General features: G+C 42.6%; 2 protein-coding genes across 17 annotated transcripts in view; one reads left to right on the top strand and one right to left on the bottom strand.

Annotated features, from left to right (window-relative positions):
* The window catches only part of DOCK7 (dedicator of cytokinesis 7), a 109828-nt gene that overhangs the window by 46951 nt on the left and 42366 nt on the right, over nucleotides 1–20511 (top strand). For all 16 annotated transcript variants that reach the window (XM_061469624.1, XM_061469623.1, XM_061469619.1 and 13 more), the window contains exons 15-20: nucleotides 17212–17329; nucleotides 17916–17986; nucleotides 18764–18902; nucleotides 19099–19200; nucleotides 19353–19439; nucleotides 20196–20427. In XM_061469624.1, coding sequence (XP_061325608.1) covers nucleotides 17212–17329; nucleotides 17916–17986; nucleotides 18764–18902; nucleotides 19099–19200; nucleotides 19353–19439; nucleotides 20196–20427 — 749 coding nt within the window. The remainder of the gene's footprint in view (nucleotides 1–17211; nucleotides 17330–17915; nucleotides 17987–18763; nucleotides 18903–19098; nucleotides 19201–19352; nucleotides 19440–20195; nucleotides 20428–20511) is intronic.
* ANGPTL3 (angiopoietin like 3) lies at nucleotides 289–9252 on the bottom strand. Its single transcript, XM_061469607.1, has 7 exons — nucleotides 8740–9252; nucleotides 7557–7667; nucleotides 6639–6756; nucleotides 5769–5882; nucleotides 4171–4266; nucleotides 2068–2340; nucleotides 289–627 (listed from the first exon to the last, which is right to left on the bottom strand). Exons 1-7 carry the CDS (start codon nucleotides 9235–9237, stop codon nucleotides 425–427), a joined length of 1413 nt encoding a protein of 470 aa, XP_061325591.1. The 5' UTR covers nucleotides 9238–9252; the 3' UTR covers nucleotides 289–424.

The following is a 20511-nucleotide window of genomic DNA, read 5'->3' as shown; positions in this document are numbered from 1 at the left end:
AGACCTTCTGAAACAAGATTTCTTTTCTTCCCTATCGATTTAATCTAAATGTCTTCCAAAGCATTTTGCCATCCCTTCATTTCCTGAAGCACTTTGTTCCCTTCTACACAACCCAGAAACGAACGCAGCAGCCTGAAAACCCATTCCTCCAAGCAATAGTATCTAATACACGAATAGGTGGTTGATTCCCAGGCATTAGAGTTTCATCCAATGGAGGTAGAAGCTCTATGAAAGCTACAGCACATTGACCCTGGGGTTCGAGTGAATGGGAATACTCACCAAACCTACTGTGAGACCATCACAAATGCCTCAGGTTTATGTATTGGAGAATACACCATACAGTGTATGGATTTAGACATGCATCTGTTATTAAACATAACATGAACTCCTTTGATGTAGTAATGTTCAGCGTGTATGTTCTGGATTAAATTACATTGGGTTGAGTAAAGTCAAAACTCTTTAGATCTGTTGGGTGTATCATTATTTTGGTTGACTTGAGCAAGTAGTATCTTCCTTTCTTAGGCTTCCAGTACAAGCCTTTCCTTCTGTCTAGTCTTCCTCTTGACCTTGGTGTGACGTATTTCCCATTCAGATTGGTTTCCTCACATTCACTGTGCCACCAGCCTCCTAAGGAAAAATATTGTAGTGTCAGTTGTGCTCTGGCATACTGTGCTCAGCTCGTGTTTCAGCATGAATCTTCCAGCAAAAGGGACAATTACCCAGTCTACCTGAACAAAATGGTTCTTGTAGCTCTACACACTCACACTTGCAAGTTGAGGGCCAATACAAAATGCTGTGCTCCCTGTTATTGCCTGATTCACGTCGAAGTAGTGATGCAGAGAAAACTGCACACACAAATGCTACCATTGAATTGGGACATTGAGGAAATTAGCTTCACACTTCCATGTTTCATGTGACCCTCTACAACTGACTTTCTGATTTGCTGGTATTTGTCTCAGGTACAAATAGTTAAATCTCTTCCTTTACAAGAGGCTGAAGTAAGCAAAAGAGCCTTAAGTAAGCAAATTCTCTTTTTTATCGGCTGGTGTTCTTAACCACAAGCTTAAATCATAAGCCCAGTTATGCTTGCAAAGGACTGGCAGCAACTCTGTGCTCAGAAAGAAAGTTTAGCACTTTGGAAGTCATTGGCCATCTGTTTTATGGTCACTGGAGCCAAGTAATGCTCTCGACATTGTTTCAGACAATAACAATTTTCAAGCTTAGAATGATGTACAGAATGTTTGTTGCATGAAGAGGATGTCTAGAGGGCAATTCTGTATTCTCTGGTTTAATCATTTCATTGCTTTTTCAATTGTTTGCTTTTTGCTATAAACTGGCAAAGCATAAAAGCTTCAGAAAATCAAAGAATTAGGACTCCTTTAACCAAATTAGCTTTAAGGAGATGTATCTTCAGCCTTGCATCTCTGTTGCTCTTTTGAGGGTGATTATACTGGGTGTACTTGACAGAAAGCTAAAAACTGCCTTTGAATGGAAACTCATCATAGAATCCTAGAATGGTTTGAGTTGGAAGGGACCTTAAAGCTCATCCAGTTCCAACCCCCTGCCAGAGGCAGGGACACCTTCCACTTGCTCCAAGCCCCATCTAACCATCGTTCTTAACTTTTGGGTTATAGTCAAAATTGAGTTATGAGTCAAGTTTGTCTTCTGTTTTTATTGCAAGGAGGGATTAAACTATCTGACCTAGGGCTGCCACACCAGACCAGGTATCAGTGGAAGAACTGGTTTTTACTTCATAGCTTAGAATCTCATCCTGGGGTTTTATTTCGACTGCTGCTGCTAGTTCTGTTTCTGATGGCGACCCTTTGCACAGCCTCACTGTGCTGTAGTTTTACCTATCTATAAAACAGAAAGATGATGCCTCGTTGTAGGACCCTGCTGTCTGCCAACAAAACCCATCTTTTGCAAGATGGAAAGATGCTGCTGCCCTCTCTTTTCTGTATTTAAAGCCAGGCTAGTATCAGTAACTACCCACTAAAGCATTCTACCCACAACCATCCTTCATACAGCAAAGCAAGTCCCACGTTAATATACCCAGCATACTGATACCTAGGTAGTTTTCTGGGCAGTTGAAGTCGTTTGTGGTGTTTGCTTCATGATCTGCAGTTGAGAACCGCAGTTCTGTCTGCTCTGGCAGGGCATTGGGGATGCTCCCAAACATCCGTGAAAGCTGGAGGGTGTAGTCCGTTTCGGGGCCTCCCAAACTGAATGCATACTCGATGTAACGTTTATTATCTTTCCAGTCCTGCAGCTCAATCCGTAAGATGTAGTCTCCTTGCTTAGTGATGGAATAGGTCTTGTTGAGGCCGAGCCAGAATTCCTCTGCAGAGTTGTAAATAGATGCTGTTAATACAGGAGTAGGCATGAACGCCCCACGGTTTGCAGATTTCTAACCCATGCTTGAGCTGATTCACCTTTAGAATATCAGTATATGAAAATATGTGTTCAGATAAGCTGTGGAGTGTCAATCAAGGGATGTCAGAGGGGAGGATGAGGGGACAGAAGTCACCACGTAGACAGATAGAAGGGAAGGGGTTATGTGCTAAACTTTCCCTGAACCCCTTATTGCTCACACTGCTGTTGAATTTGTTTTTGCAGGTAACCTGTGGGTAGTAGGTGTGAAAATGTAGTATTTAAAGGGATTTATTCATTGCTTTAATTAAATCAATAATTTGAGTCTTGGGGACTGTTGATCTTTTCAGAGGTCTCCTGCTACATTCTTTCTGTTTACTTCTCCCTAATTGCACACCAGTGATCAATAAAGGCAAGAGATATAAATGAAGTGGAGCTTCTCTCTTAACTTTTCCACCTCTTATGAAACTCTAGCAGGGAGCTCAAGACAATTAAAACATGTATAATTGCAACTGTGTGACGAATGAAGGAAATGACATACATAAAACCTAATTGTAATTGTTGTAGGTCTTAAGGAAGGAGCTGCAGAACCGAGCCGAGGTTTCGATACCCTTGTGTACGAAGTGAATTTAACTTGAGCATTTTCCTTTTGCTAGAATTTTTGATAATTGGTGTAATTAGTTTCCTAAATTATATTCATTAAGTAGCTTATTATCAGTGCTGCAGGTATCAGTGCACAATGGGTAATTGCCACATGTAGAACTAGTGTAGCTGAATGCGAGTGCTGTACATACAGGTGGCATTTAAAGCAATATAAGACAAGATGGTTGAGTAAAATACTCCCACAATTAACAGGTTAGGAGCAGCCTGTTGTATTTTATCATCTCAGACTATGCAGCACAGAGCTGAGTAGGACACAGCTGAGAGTGATGACGCTGAAAAGATGTGGCTTCTTGTTGGTGTGGTATGTGGGAATTCATTGGAGGCCAGTCAAGGAGCATTCAGTATGATCAAACTATGCAGGCAAAAGTCTCCCTCAGTTGTGAGCTGCTGTCTCAAAATGTGGGAAAGGCTGAGATGGAGCAGCTCCTTACTGTAAAAGAGGTGGAAGTAAGTCAATATTGCTGCCCACATTGGTGAGGTTTTGATCTTAGCTGTGCCTAGAAAGTCAGAGTGTTGTCTAACTAAAAGTAGACTCATTGTATGAGAGAAATAGGGAAGATATTCTGGGCAGGGAGGCTGTTGGGCAGCAGCTGGTGCTCCAGATTCTTCGGAGTTGATGATTAACAGGGAAACATGGGTGTTTCCTCACCCTATCCAGCCATGGAGGGGATTGGCCACTGCACAGAGACACTGGAGGTGTTTGTCCAGGGGAGCACACACAGCTTTAGGTGCTTTTGAGGTTGGAAAAGTTCGTGTGGTGGTTTTAAAGGGAAGCGGGATTGCCAGAAGGTTGGGAGCAGGCAGTGACAGCAACTTGCTGAGGTTTTGCACTTGTCTCTGTTTTAAAGGCTTTGGGAAGTGCTTTTATAAATAGTAGAATATTGATAATTAAAATATCATTTAAAGCATTCTGGCTTTGATTCAGCAGAAGTTTCTAAACACATTTGGAAGTGCGTCTTTCAGAGTTTTACTGAGTTACATTTTCTGGTAAGCATTTTCTGGTGTTCTAATCAGGTAAACTGCTCAGGTTTGGTGTTTGGTTTTGCCTGCTTTCATGTGAACACATTTCAGTAAGAAGATTCAGCTTCTCAAATCAACTGATGCAAAGAAAAGACACCAAAAAAAAGGTATTTTTACCATTGAGGTCACCAAAGCCGTTTGTGTAGGCATCCCAGGTTTGGTTGAAATCTAGTGATCCATCCACTCTCTTCTGGATGACAGTCCAGGAACTGCCTGCAAACAAGAAGGGGAAATAAGTCCCAAGCCTGGCTTAAGTGTTTAAAGCATTAGAGAGTAGATGGAAAGTAACTGAGAGTGTCAGCTGCTGACCTACAGACTGCATTGCTGGGGCTGCACTTACGTGAGCTCTCTCTCTACCAGAGAAGAAGAAAATGGGTTTGCACTCAAGGTAGCTCTGTATGAATCCCACTTACTCTTCATTTTGCAAAAGACATGAGTGCACATGTACTGAGCTACACAGCCTTTAGGCTGTACAGAGAGAAGGTGTTTGACTCACAGGATCATAGAATCCTGGAATGGTTTGAGTTGGAATGGACCTTAAAGCTCATCCAGTTCCAACCCCCCTGCAGTGGGCAGGGACACCTTCCACTAGAGCAGCTTGCTCAAAGCCCTGTCCACCCTCGCTTTGGCCTTATTAACTGTCCATGAGTGCTCTTGGGTGCTCCAAATTTGAGGTAGAATGAGTTAGCTTAAATCTTCATGAAAGAAGTTCAGGTGGGCACAGCTGAGCAGAACATGCGGTTGTTGGAACCCCTCTGGAGTCCTCTGCCACACTCATGGTAACTCAGCTCACTGGACTTAATTTGTTAAGCTGTCTTAACTGGGCTCCATTTGTTTGCTAGGGCTGAGAAACACAGACATAGAGAAAATGATAAAAAAGAGACATGGAAAGTTGCAGACATTTGGTCAGATTGCCAGGCTCCCTCTGCTCATAGTGCTTCACTGAAGCAAGGCAACTCCACAGAAGGTATGAAGTGTTGGAGGCTGTGCCCATGCAGGGTCTTTCTCCTAACCGGGTCATTACACTCTAGTTTTACCAGTTTCAGCAAATGTAATCAAAGGAGCTTTTTGCACAGGGCAATCCCATGTCTTTCTGTTTAAACATCCAGACAAACCACATGGCCCTGCCATGGTTGCATCAGCGTGTTCCCAGGCTCTCCAGGTACCCGTGGCCAAGGGACCATGCAGGGAGGCTGGGCAGGACACGCACAGGGCAGCACTGTGTGGTGCTGCATTGCAGGGTTTAAAAAACAGCAAACAGTGAACCGGCCAAGTGATGTGTTATCTCTGAGTAGTGGCAAAAGGAGCAGAGAAACGGGTTTCTTACAAAGGTAGAGCTTGGGTTGGTGCTGTGCCTTCTGGTCCATGACAATTCTGGATATGTATGATACATATCTACTGACTCACTCAGACGTGATACAGAAATCCTGTCTCCAGGGCTCACCTCTTTGTTTGGTGAATCTTAAGTCTCGAGCAATGAGGTTTATTAATGAAACAAATTTTTACTAAGGTATTTACTAATTACTGTTTGCTTTGATTTGGAAATGTATTCATGGGTGTGATATAATGGCATTTATAATTGCCGTTATCCTTATCAATCGCTGAAGGGGCTTGGGTTTTTTAAATACACTTAATTTATATCAAATGATTGAAAGTCCTTGCCTCTTTATAAACAAGAGGTGAAAATTAGATTACTTCTAGCACAGGTATCTTACCAAATTTCATTTCACAGTAGACATCGAAAGCTTCGGAGCCATTGGGCTTAATAGTGTAGACACCACTGGACCGCGTGCCGCTGTTGTAAAGTGCACTGCAGTCAGGAGCGGTACCTAGGAAAGCAAAGAGCAGACAATCACAAATCTTGGTTTGGATGTGGGAAGTTTTCATCCAGCTTTGTACCTTCAGTGTCTGTACAGGATAAAGCCAAAGCAAAAACTTGAACCATCTTTCTGGTAATTTCATTTTACAGTAAATGTCATGAAATGGACAAACCGCTTTGGGCTTGGTGATGCAGCTGCCAAGTTGTAGTAGGTTGGATGTACATTAGGCAAGGTTTCAATTTAGATAATTCTGGAAAGTTTGTAAGAACTAAGACTAAACTCTGGCAAATGGTCCTTCCTGCCTCTTATAATGTTCCCAATAAATAACCATTCCCATTGCTGCAGTTCAAAAATGCCTTTCAACTTCAAAGAGAGCTCTTCCAAATCTTATAATTAGCCACTGTGAAGTAAATTAGTTCTCTGTTCATGCTCTCCAAGACAGGCATTGGCAGTGTCAGAAGTGACTCTAAAAGCATGATCACAGCATGTGTTTACAGGAGGTGAAGGAGGAGGAGAATTGAGGACAGGATTACTGCATTACTGGATGTTATTCCTTGTCACCCCAGAGATGTACATGTATACTGGGGCTAAGCAGATGATGGCATTTTTCCCAAAGCAGGAACTCTAGCACCTTCCCAGAGCACTGTATGTAACTGAAGTCTTTTGCTTTTAGTCTTTGACTATTAAAACCCAACACAAGATGTTCACAGAGCATGCTGTAATTACAGTGTGTTGCATCATCACGTCTAAGAGAGAAGGTCTCACCATCAGATCCATATGTTACAGCCGTGGCGTTGCGCACAGGGACAGGGGTGTCCTCTGATTCTGTGAGCTCCTCCACCAAGGAGTTCTCTGCATGTTCCTGGAGCTCAATGTGGTTTAGCTGAAAGAACCATAATTACAGGTTGTTAATTTCCCAAGGCTCGGAAATGATGAGATTCATGTATCAAGCCAAACAATGTCCTGCAGAGAATCATTTTCCTTGTGAATGTAATCCTTCAGAACACCCAATTTACAACATAAAAATAACTTGAGGACCACACTGGTGGATTTCAGCCACACGGATGTCACTGCTCAAACAAGGTAGGATTCATGAGGCAAGTAAATGAACCGTCCTCACGAGATGCCCCTTAATGGGCAAACAGGTTTAACTTATTTCCTCAGGTGACACCACTTAGACAAATAATACCAACATCTAAAGAGCACAGAACCCAGAGTTCCTGAGGCTGAAATGCATTTTCCTTTTATAGCCTCCTCTTAGGAATAAATTAAATATGAGCATGTCAGTTGTACCCAGCGTTATGGTGACACATGTTGGACTGCAGAGCCTGGCTCTCTATTGGAGTGAATATCGGTAAAGAAGAAAGATGTAGAAGACCAATGGGAAAACAGTGATATGGTAGATAAAAAAGAAGTAGTCAGAAAACACTGTTGCTAGAGAGTATTTCAGAGCTGTGTTCTTGGTCATCATGTGCCCTGGCCATAGCCCCAGGCTTGGCAGCACAGCGGTCTCTCACCCAAAAAGGTACCTGTGTGTGGTCAAAATTGCTTATACCCTCCTCTACACCGCCGAGCTGTGAACAAGAGGGATGGCTGACCAGAACGAATGGTCAGGCCATTGACTCCTTCAGTGTTATGAGAGATGACAAGTTCTGGAAAGAGAAATAGAGATGATTCTGGTACCTTGTCCTCCAGCTCCAGTATTTGGTTGTGCTGTCTGTCGAGTTCTATGTGCTGGTCCTCTACAACTTTGAGAAGCTGCTTGATGTCGTTGTCCTGCTGCTCCACAAAAGCCTGAGGACAGGAGGAAGGTAGTGGTTAGAAGCAGCAGAAGACATTCACAGTGCTGCTGCCTCCATAACTCTTGTCATGGGGCCAGTTTTGAGAGGCACAAACCATTTATCATTGCCTTTCTTTTTCCAAAGGGGTTGCTTGCTTTGCCCCTTAAGGGATGTACTTCGTCTCTGAAGCAGAGACCCATTTTTTGAGACAAACTGCTGGCAGCTTTGTAGAACTTCATTGTTGTTGCTTTTTTCCTTCAATTTTCATGTCCAAACCAATTTTGTTCTATGAAGTTGGCCCTTGATTCAAACTAGATCTATGCCACTGATCAAAAAAGGGAACAGTTCCCAGCATTTAAGGTATTAGCTTGGGATTTGGGAGATCTGGATTCATCCTTCTGCTTTGACACAAACATCCAGTATTTTCTCACACAAGTTGCTTAGCCTTTTATACTTCTGCAAAATGCAGTTAATACTTCCTTTTCCATAGGAAGCCTTATACCCCCCTAAATACTTGCATCTATTGACATTAAGCGTGCTAACAGTTGCAAGGTTCTTTGTTCTGGAGGTCATAAAGGTACTATAGATGTCCCTCTTTAAAGGTTTAAACTTCCTGCTTTTATACTAAGCAGACAGTTCCTAGTGCATTGATTTGCAATGAAGTGATGACACACAAACCTGTGGGCTTGGAAATCACATCATTTTCCTGATTGCAAAAATTATTTACCGTTATTATCTAAGAATTTCTTTAAATTTCTTTAAGAATTTCTTTAAATTTCTTTTAAATCTACAGAATTCCTTCTGACTTTTTTCTTTAAAGTAATTTCTTTTAAAGCAAACAAATAACGGAAAAGATAGACCTGTTATTTCACAGGTTTCTCACTGGGGAGTTTTACTGCAAAATAATATGTCAGATGAAGACACTGATTCTTATAAGACTATTGCAGTGATTTATTTCTCAAAATACACAGTAGTACTACAGTGAAGAGGAAGATAAAACATGAGCTTCTATTGCGTAACTCCCACTAATAGCATTACAGTTTACTTTGGCTTTGGGTGTCAGGGGCTTTCGCAACTCTACTTACTTTGAGTGAGGAAATTTCCTTTGTCTCTTCCATTGAAGGCTGGGTGATGGCCAGTTTGGTGACTTTGTCTTCCAGTCCCCATACTTTCTCTTGCAGCTGGATTTTGTTTTGTATGAGGTCTTCAATCTTCGAATTCATCTCCTGGGAGAGATTCTTTATCTCTTCATTGTTGATTTGCAGCCTGGCCGTAGTTTGTCTGAGCTGTTCTTCTTCTTCTTTGATTTCGCTTGTTTGCAGTGAGAGCTCATAAAAGGACCTATCAAAAATGTAAAGTTTTTCAAAGATGTCATTCATCTGCCCCTTTGTCTTATGGACAAAGTCTTTAAGACCGTGCCCAAGCTCGAGGAGTCCATTGGCTAAGATTCGAACATCGTCTAACATGGCAAATCTTGATCTTGTCTCGGGAGATAAAGCAGGATCAAAGGAGGAAGAATCTTTTTCAGCTCCAGCTGAAAGAGCAAGTGGGGCAATGAATAGAAAGACTAGAATGATGTTCATCTTTTTTCCTCCTGGTACTCTTTGGTTGTTCAGGATGCAGAGACTTTTCCTGCTAAGAGTTTTTGCTGTGCGACTGTTCTGGGTTGAAGAATTTGATCTATTTATACACCTCTTCATTTCAGAGGAGGCAAACCAATGGGTTGATCATTAAACTGTGTGTGTTTGAACGAATGTAACCCCTCTCGAGTGCAGGTTGATATCTGGGAAGATAAAACCGAGAGACGGGCATGTTGCTGATTAAGGTGGTTCTGAACTTTTCCATCTGCCAGACCTTCTGTTATAAAATGTTATTGATGGCATAGTGGTTTTCACACAATGCTTTTTAATAGATTAATTTTGGGTCATAATCTTGATAAGGGCCTAAATTGCTTCTTGTTTGTGTTGTATGATGCCTTGGGAGCATAAAAGGATTTACCATACTTAGGAGCACTGTATGCTGTATTTCAGGTTGTGCAGCTCCTTGATAAGCTGTGGAAGGGCAGAATATTCCCAGATGATTCACACAGCTTGATTCGCATCTTGTGCCATTTTCTGATGTAACTCATTGTGCTGCAGTGGATTTACTTGTCATGTAGTTCAGATTAAGTGAGAAAGAGGGAATTAGGTCCAGAGATTGCCTGGATGTGATTCTACTATGTTAAGGTTTGTGCAGTAATTTACACCATATAAAACTTACTTTTTAAGAGCTGCTTTGCAGAGGTGGGGGAGATAAATAATACCTCACATTTCTCACCTTACCATTCTTCTTACTGTTTAAGATTCACACTACATAAAGCAAGCCCACAAGTAATCTGTAGTAAATGTTCTGTTCTGCAGTCCATGCCTCTGCAAGGAGGCACGTACGTTCTTCAAGCAGTATTGCAGTATGAATGAGAAGTATTTTTCTTTTTGGAATCGCTCATAGCAATCCAAAAAACCCAAATCAATCCCTGCATAATATAGTCTGTACTTTGGAGAGTTTTCAGGGTTTTGCTAGATTCTTTTATAGTTAGTAATTCTTCCCCTGGCCTCGTTGATGTACATATGCACATGTGATAGGCAAGCATCAAGAGGAAAATAATTGAAGTTGTTAAACTGCGTCTCAAAGGGTTGATAATACACAGGTAACTCCCCACCCATAACTAAATAATGTGAAACTTCTTTAGATCTCCAGTTATTGATGGAGAATATTTTGTACCAGGTTGCTTAATATCAGACTTTGCAAAGTCTCTGCACAAAGCATGGAAAAACAGCAGGAGAGTGTTGCGCATCGAGCCCTGCACTGGGGAGGATGGAGCTTCATTCAAAGGCAATCTTCTGGCATAGAGTGGAAGCAAATGTGGGAACTGTCCTTCAATACAAGCGTTAGTCACTATTCTATACCAGGGAGCAGCACTGCATTTTCATAACCCAAAGGTTCAGCTCAGCCCCATAAAATAAACAATGCAGTAATTTCTCATCTTGCGATGTTTCCACTGCAGCAGACAGTTTTGAAGGGCCTTGTATGCTGCTGAGGCCAAGTACCAAGAATTGTCGTGTAGGGGATAAACTTGTGAAGGCAAAGGGATAAGTAAGTTTTTCCTTTTCCTGCTCTATTTCGGATGTTTGTGAAATCACAGCATCATAAAGGCTGTGACCAATCAGGGATTGCCTCTCAAGCATAACTCTAAAACACTTGAGCCAAGCAGCAAAGTGCTGATCCAGAAATCCCTGAGCACTGAGAGTTTTGAGGGTTCTGGCCCAAGATCCCAGCTCTGGCTGCACTATGCAAAGAGGGAACGGGAGGTCAAGGACGGCTCTGTGCCCTGGTGCATGGGGCTGCCAGGGATTGAGCAGGCTTTGCCTCAGTTCATTTGCAAGTTGTTGTCAAGCAGCTCTTCAGCTGGTTTAGCTGGACAGTCCTTTTGCCTTTCAGGACAGACTGAAGATGGATGAAGAGGCCTGAGATAAGTGCAGGCACGTTCAGATACTGCAGTGCTCACCTGGCTCTGTTCAATTCTCTGCAGCCTGAATTAGATCAGATCAGAAATGTGCACACATAGGATGCAGGAAGAATGGCTCTTGCCAAGTAAATGCCTGTCAGGCTCTCTGTTGATGACTCTTGTAAAGCCACAGGTAGCTGAGCCTAGCCTGGATCTGCTCTCTGTCAGCAGAACAAATGGTAGAGAAGAATAATTTGCTTAATGTCTTGTTTGAGCCTGGAAAGGTATAGGCAAGCAAGGAGTTTGGTTACGGGCTGTTCATTATAGTGCCTGTGCATCCATTTGCTATCATTTTATTTTGCACTGACTGTTTGGTGCAATGATGAAATCGTGGTAGCCCCTTCATTTCTAAAGTAGCACAGGTCAATCATTGGAGACTGGCTGGTTGAACACACTCAGGATGTGAGTAAGTGCCAAGAGGTGAGTGAAGTGCTGAGATTTCTTGAGCAGCGGGAGCAAAGTTGTTTTGTGTAGAGGAATGAGAAGGAGTTAGGACTGTGCATGGTTTTCTTCTTCATCTTTTGATGCTTAGAGATACAGCAGCCCACAGCCACCAGTGACTGTGCTTGAGTTTCTCACAGGCTGAAAGTTGTGAGCTTACTTACCTGTGTTATTCTGTGTTGGGAGTTCAGATTCAGGTTTATTATGGTTGATGCTGCTTGTTCAGTGGCTAAGTGTTACATTGATTTTGGCCCGTGAGGAGTCTGCTCTATTCCTAAATCAGCTGCTTCTCAGCAGTATTGAGATGAGGTGGGTAGGTGTGTTATCAAATGGAACAAAGCAAAAGTATTCTAGTGATGCAGTTCGGAAGCTCAGCCTGCATAGAGACACAGAATTAAACAGGGGCTTCTGCTAAGATGAAACGCAGTTTACTCCTTTTGTCCCTGCCTTTTAATCAGCCCTTTATTTTAACTCCACGTGCAAAAGTCTGGTAACCATTGTATTAATTCTTAATTTTATTGTGATAACGAGTGTTTATCATGATTAATTCTTGTATCTGCATGGCATAGGGCTTTATTCTAGAGATCTGCCTTTGACAACGTTGACTGCTTCCGCAAGGGATGTCCATGAGAAGCTGTTCAGTGGAAGGCTTTCATGCCTTATTAAAATATGCTTTTTTTTTCAGATTGGTTTCTAAAGAAACTCATCAAATCACTGTTTACACATCCTACTAAAAATCCATTAGGAAAAGTGTTAGAACAGTTAGGGTTATTCACAGGACAGTGGTCATCCTGGAGTGTTTGCGCTGAGTCATCTTTCCTGCAGCACTTGGTAATGTATGAAGCACAGGGAATGTATGAAGAGCTGTTCAGATGAGTTAAAAACAAAAGGCATGTGCAGCATCTGAACAGCATTTACAGCACTTACATTGTACCTTTGGGTGGAGTTGTTAGGGTTCTTAACGCTTCAACTCTGAAAGGTCTGGTACTTTCTACTTTGAATGGTAGACCGAGATACATAAAACCTGATAACCTTATTAAACACTTACAGCGTTTAAAAGAGTGAGATAAGCAATAAGCCTGTGCTTTCGAAGGATTTGTGTTTTCTATAGGGAAACTCAATGGAGTTTCACTTTAGGTATGGTTTTCATCTGGGCCTGGCACTACTCTGTAATAGCAAACAACATCCAGCCTCTGGTATATGATTTTGGGCTGCAAAACTTGAAGAACTGGTTGCAAAATTAGAAAAAAAAGTGTAGACTTTCTGTAATCTATTTCAGAGTGTTTGAATGGCTTTAGTTTTACAGGATTTTAAATGAATGATTTTCTGCTGTTTTAGCTATTTCTTATATTTCTGTGTTAATGGCAGTGCCAACTAAGTCAGGCAGTGATAAGCTCACTACAAAATGCCACCCTTAGATGTCACAGCAGTCACAGAGCCCATAAGCAAGGCAGGCCACAGGAAAGCAGAGGGGAGAAAACCTTCTGGTATGATTAAACTGTAAGATTCAGGGGCTGTAGAAACCCTAAGGGAGAATCCTGCTTCAGGGAGCTGTAAGCCCAGTCAAGAGAAGATGTATGTTAACAAACATGATCCTGAAGATCTTTCCTGCACTTGGGTGACCCAGATTAAATGGGCTTTAAATGATTTTTATAGTAGGAATAAAGCAAAGAAAAAGGTCTCTGGGTTTTACTGAAAAGGGAAATTTTCATAATAGTTAGACATTCACTCCAAGAATTAGGATCAGCTCTTAATGTTTTAACACCTTTATGAAGGAGTCTGCAAAATGGCTGCAATCATGTTATATAAATATTTAGAGGAGGGCCTGGTGCCATTATTTCCATGGCTTGGGAAGCCTTTGCACTTCAGCAATTCATTTTATGAAAGTAAAAGTACTTTTGAGATCTGTTTGAGATAATAGGATAAGCTTTGCATACATTTTGCATAGCATTTTAATAAAAGCTCCTGACACAAGGCCTTGGGTTTAAAGCTTCTGCCTGAAACTTTTATTGATAGAAATCTGTGACTGTATCATCAAGATGTAGCTGTTACCTGGAAGCGTAAGGACCACTGGTCCTTTAGTTGAATTAGTATGTGCTTAGTATGGTTGTTGGCATTGCAGTGTTATCGTCATGGGCAATCCCTTCTCCTGCCTTTATCCCTTCTGTAGAGAACTGAACGCTAATTTGAGACCTCCCCATGGTGTTTGCCCCACCAGAAAGTTGCTCTCTCTTGCTTCCTACTGCTTGTTAATAATATGCATCTAGGGCTGTCTTCCCTTGATTTCTGAAGACAACATTCAGTGCCATACCACTTACTTTGTGCACTCGCAGCCCAGAAAGCCAACTGTATCCTGGGCTGCATCCAAAGGAGCGTGACCAGCAGGTCGAAGGAGGTGATCCTGCCCCTCTGCTCGGCTATCGTGAGACCTCACCTGGAGCATTGTGTGCAGTTCTGGTGTCCTCAACATAAAAAGGACATGGAACTGTTGGAACAAGTCCAGAGGAGGCCACGAGGATGAGCAGGGCTGGAGCACCTCCCATATGGAGACAGGCTGAGAGAGTTGGGGCTGTTCAGCCTGGAGAAGAGAAGGCTGTGTGGAGACCTCAGAGCAGCTTCCAGTGTTTGAAGGGGGCCTATAGGGATGCTGGGGAGGGACTCTTCATTAGGGACTGTAGTGACAGAATAAGGGGTAACAGGTTAAAACTTAAACAGGGGAAGTTTAGATTGGATATAAGGAGGAAATTCTTTCCTGTGAGGGTGGTGAGGCACTGGAATGGGTTGCCCAGGGAGGTTGTGAATGCTCCATCCCTGGCAGTGTTCAAGGCCAGGCTGGACAGAGCCTTGGGTGAGATGGTTTAGTGTGAGGTGTCCCTGCCCATGGCAGGGGACTTGGAACTGGGTGATCTTAAGGTCCTTTCCAACCCTAACTATTCTATGATCCTGTAAGCAACATGAGCTTCTTCCTAATGAAATGTCCTCTGAGCCTTTCACATGACAAAGGCTTGAAGGGCAGTGGATGGGGGAACAGGCTGTACATTTTGCTGTTACGAATGCAGCTAAAGCCCTGCCTGATGTGTAACATCAGCTGTAACTTCTGCTTCTGTAGGTCTCTTTCTAAAGTGGCATCACATTGGTGGAATATCTCCTTTGCTTCCAGCAGGCAAGCCCAAGCAGGAGAGTTGGTAGGAGAACTGCAAGCTTGGTTTAGGCTCATCTCTGCTATTCAGTGTAAATCAGTCCTAAGACTGCCTTTAATATAGTGATCCTGTAGCCTGGCTTCACAAATACATTAAATCCTTCTCTTAAGCGCTAATAATACTTAATAAAAGTTTTATGAGCAGTGTACATTTTAGAGTAAATTTTCATATCCATTTTCATTTTAAAAAGAACATCAAGGAGCAAATGTATGCATGCCAGAACAAAGTAATTTAGTAGAGTCACAGAAACGGCACAGGCCCCCTCTGAAATAGTAAGAGCACGTTGATTAGCCAAAGCGACCAGTAGGGATGGGATTCAAAACTTAATTCACCATGAAGGACTTGAAAGGGAAGATGTTCCCACTTGCTAGCTAAGCATATTCCTATGCCTGAAGGGGTGGAAAAGAGCTTCATAAGGCTGTCCTGTACAGCTGTCTGGAGCTGTACAGCTGGACTGCTCTGTGTAGGTGCTGACCTTTTTTCTTGGGAGACTCTCAGAGGATTCCTTGGGACCAGCATTATCACAGACTCATGGAGTGGTTTGTGTTGGAAGGGACCTCAAAGCTCATCCATTCCCCACCCCTGCCACGGGCAGGGACACCTTCCACTAGAGCAGCTTGCTCCAAGCCCCTGTGTCCAACCTGGCCTTGAACACTGCCAGGGATGGGGCAGCCACAGCTTCTCTGGGCACCCTGTGCCAGCGCCTCAGCACCCTCACAGGGAAGAGCTTCTGCCTAAGAGCTCATCTCAGTCTGTGCCATTTCCAACAGCTTAGGACAGCTCAGCTTTCCAGCCTCTCCTGCAGGAGAGTGACCTGCTGCTTTCCCAGCACAGGAGTGTTGGGTACCCTAAAAAGGCACCAGATGCCTTCAAGGAGCAACCAGTTCTTGCCTTCCTGACACTCAAAACCGGTCCTTGTTTTCAGTCTGCTGTTGCCAGCACTCTGTAGCAGCTTTTTTGTGCTTAAATGTTGTCCTGCTGTGCTCCTCACTTCAGTTTTCTGTGCCCATCTGTTGTCTGTTGTCTCTCTGGGACAAGGAACTGTTGGAAACAACTTACAAATTGTGTTCAGATTCACTGAATCGTCCCTGGAGGGTGATAGACGGGAAAGGAACTTCTTTTTCCTGCTACCTTACAAGGTACAAGGCTTGTTACAGAGCTGGTTGCTTCAGTGTTTGGGCAAAACACAGTATGCCAGTCTCTTATCCCTAGCAGATGCAATGCAGTAATGTGAATCTCTCACAGAACCATTGGGCTGCCCTGTAGCCCAAGTTGAGCATCCCTTTTGGTTCTGCTTTTTTGGTGCTGTAGGAGCCAGGGTATCCGAGGGGGAATGATGCTGGTCTGGTGAGCAAGGCTGTGTGGGAGATGGATTGGATATTTCCAGGCTGACTTTTAAAAGACATGCAATAGTTCATACACTTTTACTTGTTTTGGGCAAAAGAAGCTGTATTTCCTTTGAATAACTGTGTGTTGAACGGAATGGTTTGGGTGCTTGTCTTTTTTGTCTTTAAAAGAACATACGAGGGACTTTCTGCAGGTACATATTACTTGATCATACACAGGCCGGGGCTTGTAGTGGACAGTTTTGCTGTCAGTGTATGAATCCAACCTGCACTTTGCTGGCAGGGATGCAGGAGGGCTAAAAGGATGGCAGAATTTGCATCTTGTCACTGTTATGTTTCAAGTAATTGTAGACTTGGAGACACGGAGCTGGAAGGGGCCTCCGAAATGTGCCCTTTCCTAGGGAAGGATGAAGTTGTCTATAAACCTATGAGGAGGGGTGTCTGCCTCTCCTGGCCTCAAAACCTACCAGTAAGTGTCCACCATTAAATGTGAGTCATTGCAAGGATTGTATAGCCACTAAAGCTGCAGGTATCTGTTTCGTTTAATCTGCTTCCAGAGGAGAGGTGTAATCTCAAGTCATCACGATGTAAGGGGATTCTAAAAGAAAGAAGAAAAGGACAGGTCTCAACAGGGAAGGGATTTAGCAGGAACCAGCCACTCTATGTTGAATAAATAAATACTTCCGTGCTCTTCTATTTGTGTGTTTTCTTTCCACTTGAACTTCTTAGATGGCAGAATCACTGGTGAATTTGTAGATGTATTTTTCAAGTGCCCTTATGAACAGGAACTATTTCACGGTATGATGGCAGTAAAAATACTATGACTTTTGATGTCTAAAATAAAGGGTCATTGTCAAATTGCTTGTGTGGGTCTGCACTTACATTGAAGAGAAGCCCATCTGGCTAATGGAAAATGTCAAACCCATCGCTTTGTTTCCATAGGGGTTTAAATAACAGCATTAATAAAGGTGGGAACGCTCTCATTCTCACACGGGGATGCTCACTCGGTGCCTTTGTCTCTTGCAGGAATCTGCTTTATGTCTATCCCCAGAGCCTTAACTTTGCCAACCGCCAAGGATCTGCCAGGAATATCACTGTAAAAGTCCAGTTCATGTATGGAGAGGACCCAAGCAATGCTATGCCGGTGGGTGATGTACTTTGTGCTCTATGGGAATGCTGCATGCCGATACGGCAGAGTACACACTGCAGTCGTAAAATCCCTGTGTTAAAGAAATACATGGGTATTTTGAAATATATTAAAAAATACACGTTCAGAGGAATATGAAATTATAGTATTTCAGAACAGAGTTCCTTTGTATAGAGGTTGCAAAGTAACAATATAGTAGCTAATATTTTAACTTAAGACCTTTGCAGTGGACACCCTTGTGTTTGGAACAGCATCTTCACTTCCATGACAAAAAAGTTAGAGGTAATCGTTATCCTTGAGTTCAGGGCCAGAAGTGATCAGCACTTGGTGAAGACCTGCACAGGAGTGGTTCCGTTTATCAGTTCTTCATCCATATCTGTGTGCCTGTGTAACTGGTATTAGTAAAGTTGTGAACTCTTCAGTGACAAAGTAAAACGTTGCATGGAAGTGAAGGAGCACAAGCAGATGTAACTGTCCAGAGCTGCACAGACTAGTGAATGGAGCTGTAAATGTCTCTGTGGGATTATGGAATAAATTACTGGTTTTACAGGGGGATTTCTATGGGTTTCTTGCTGTTTTGCAGGTCATCTTTGGCAAATCTAGCTGTCCTGAGTTTTCCAAAGAAGCATATACAGCTGTAGTGTATCACAACAGGTAAAACGTGACAGCTTGAGGAAAGCCGTGACACCATATGGGTAATGTGGTTCCACCCAAAGGAAGTTTTACCAGTGTGAAAGTGGAGTAACTCCCCAGTGACTCTGTTCATTATTTAACAGTGACTATCTGGGTAGCACTCACAACAACTGCAGTGTCAGTTGATTCTCAGTTTTTTCTCACAACAGCTCAGTGTCAGTTAGGGTTTTGCCATGAATAGGAGCCAGAATCTTTGTTTGCTCTGGTACAAATCACCATTGTGTCGGAGCTGTGATCCCAAGCACGTACCCAACTCAGCAGATGCTCTAAGTATAACCTTCAAGTTAGTAGTCACAAAGGTTTACGTTATAAACTCATGTTAGCATGGGCTTTGTTATTTTGTTGGAACCTTTTAGGCTTAGGTTACAAATTGGAAGTACTTGGTCTGGAAAATAATTTCATGGGGTAAGGAGTGCTGAATCTGGCTTTAGCAAGTTGACAGTCTTTGCAGCTGAACCAGGGAGAGATGCACCAGGGAGAGAATCCTGTCCTGCAGGCTGAGGGTTGTGGCAGTGCCTGTGTGGGGTGGGGGCTGCAACTTTTGGGGACTGTAACTGCATATACAAGGTTTTTCCAGTCCTTGATGATCAGAAAGTGAAGCTTTTATCCCTTGGGATGGTCCATATACTTCCTTCCCCCAAGATACTTCAACTCAAAGGATTCCATCTTGAGCATAAGATAGTAAAACACATTGTTTGTATTGATGGTGACTCAGTTAAGGCTCTGGTCTCTGCACAGATCGCCTGATTTTCATGAGGAAATCAAGATTAAGCTTCCAGCCACTTTAACCGATCACCACCACCTGCTTTTTACTTTCTACCATGTGAGTTGTCAGCAAAAACAAAACACTCCCCTGGAAACTCCAGTTGGATACACTGTGAGTATCTTTCAGTCTTTGTTTCTCAGCGCAGGATATGGTCATAGTGCATGTGTTTGCAGTTTGTTGAGCATCACTGTCAACTCATACACCGTAACAGAGTTTGAGAATTTGAGTGTCAAGCCTGCCATATTCAAGAATGCCTTAAGAAGTGCGTGTTTCTGTTCTTTCTTTTGTTAATTCCTTCTCACTGAAGTGGATACCAATGCTCCAAAATGGACGGTTAAAGACTGGTCAGTTCTGCCTACCTGTGTCATTGGAGAAACCACCGCAGGCTTATTCAGTGCTTTCTCCAGAGGTGAGTTGTTCAAGTGCCTTAGCTCTGCTTTCTGTCACATCCTCACTCATCTAGTGATAGGGCAAAGGGGAATGGGTTGGAACTGGATGAGTTTTAAGGTCCCTTCCAACCCAAACCACTCTAGGATTCAATGATCTTTCTTTAACCTGCAGGTTCCACTCCCTGGGATGAAGTGGGTGGATAACCACAAAGGGGTTTTCAACGTAGAAGTTGTTGCTGTATCATCCCTCCACACTCAGGTAAATGATAAGAGCGGTTATTGTAATAGTTCGATGGTCTTTGATAGTCTTTTGACTGTTGAAATGCTGTCAAAGTTGATACTGTGGAGAGTTTAATAATCACTTGTAGTGAAATTACGATCTCATTTTCAGTTCTGAGCCAGCAGACCTGTTATTCCACATTCTGCTGTGAGTATATTGAAGTTCTGCTTAAGAGTCTGAGCAGTTTGGCCTTTATTCACAGGGTGAATGGCCAACCGTGTTTTCAGACCTCAGACTGTTGTGTTTAATACAACAGGTCTAACATAGAGTCCAGACATACGATGTTTCCCTGTTTTCCCTTTTCCCCTCTGTCTCTTTTGTTTCTCCATGTATTTTTCATCTTGTCTTTGATCTGCAAAGGAAGATGACAATCATTTTGACTAATCATTTCAACTTTTGTTTTATCAATTCCCAGTGCGTCATTTTGGTGGGTTTTTTTGTGTATTTTATTTGTGCTTTAAGTAGTAACATGATTTTAGTGCATTTTTGTCTGTTTTAATAAGGATACAAAGTCTGTGGGACCTCTGTTTTTGCCCTGACTCCTTCTGAACTATTTCAGTTGAATAAGACATATGGGCAGAGCTCTCAAAGTTGTTGAGTTTCTGTTAATCCTGTGAGATTAAAGTCAGGTAGAAGAATGAGGGAGAGACTCTGTCCATGAGGTCCAAATCCATAGGAAGCAGAGTTACTTTTGGAGCTTCTTGCTGATTATTGGGGCTTTTTCCTTGTCTGTAGGACCCTTATCTGGACAAGTTCTTTGCACTTGTCCATGCTCTGGATGAGCACATGTTCCCTGTGCGAATAGGAGACATGAGAATTATGGAAAACAACCTGGAAAATGAACTGAAGAGCAGCATTTCAGCTTTAAATTCCTCTCAACTGGAGCCGGTAGTGCGATTTCTTCATCTCCTGCTTGACAAACTGATTCTTCTGGTAGTAAGACCTCCTGTCATTGCAGGCCAAATAGGTATTCTATTTATGTTTTATAGAGAATTATATAGCTGAAACTTTGACACTTCCAATTTTATCATATTTATGCAGAAATAAAAAA

The sequence above is a fragment of the Pezoporus flaviventris genome, unplaced genomic scaffold (assembly GCF_033815535.1).
Source record: "Pezoporus flaviventris isolate CSIRO_AGI_PZ_B2104156 unplaced genomic scaffold, CSIRO_AGI_Pfla_v1 ptg000059l, whole genome shotgun sequence".
NCBI classification, from domain to species: domain Eukaryota; kingdom Metazoa; phylum Chordata; class Aves; order Psittaciformes; family Psittacidae; genus Pezoporus; species Pezoporus flaviventris.
This window is presented reverse-complemented; position numbering and strand designations above follow the sequence as displayed.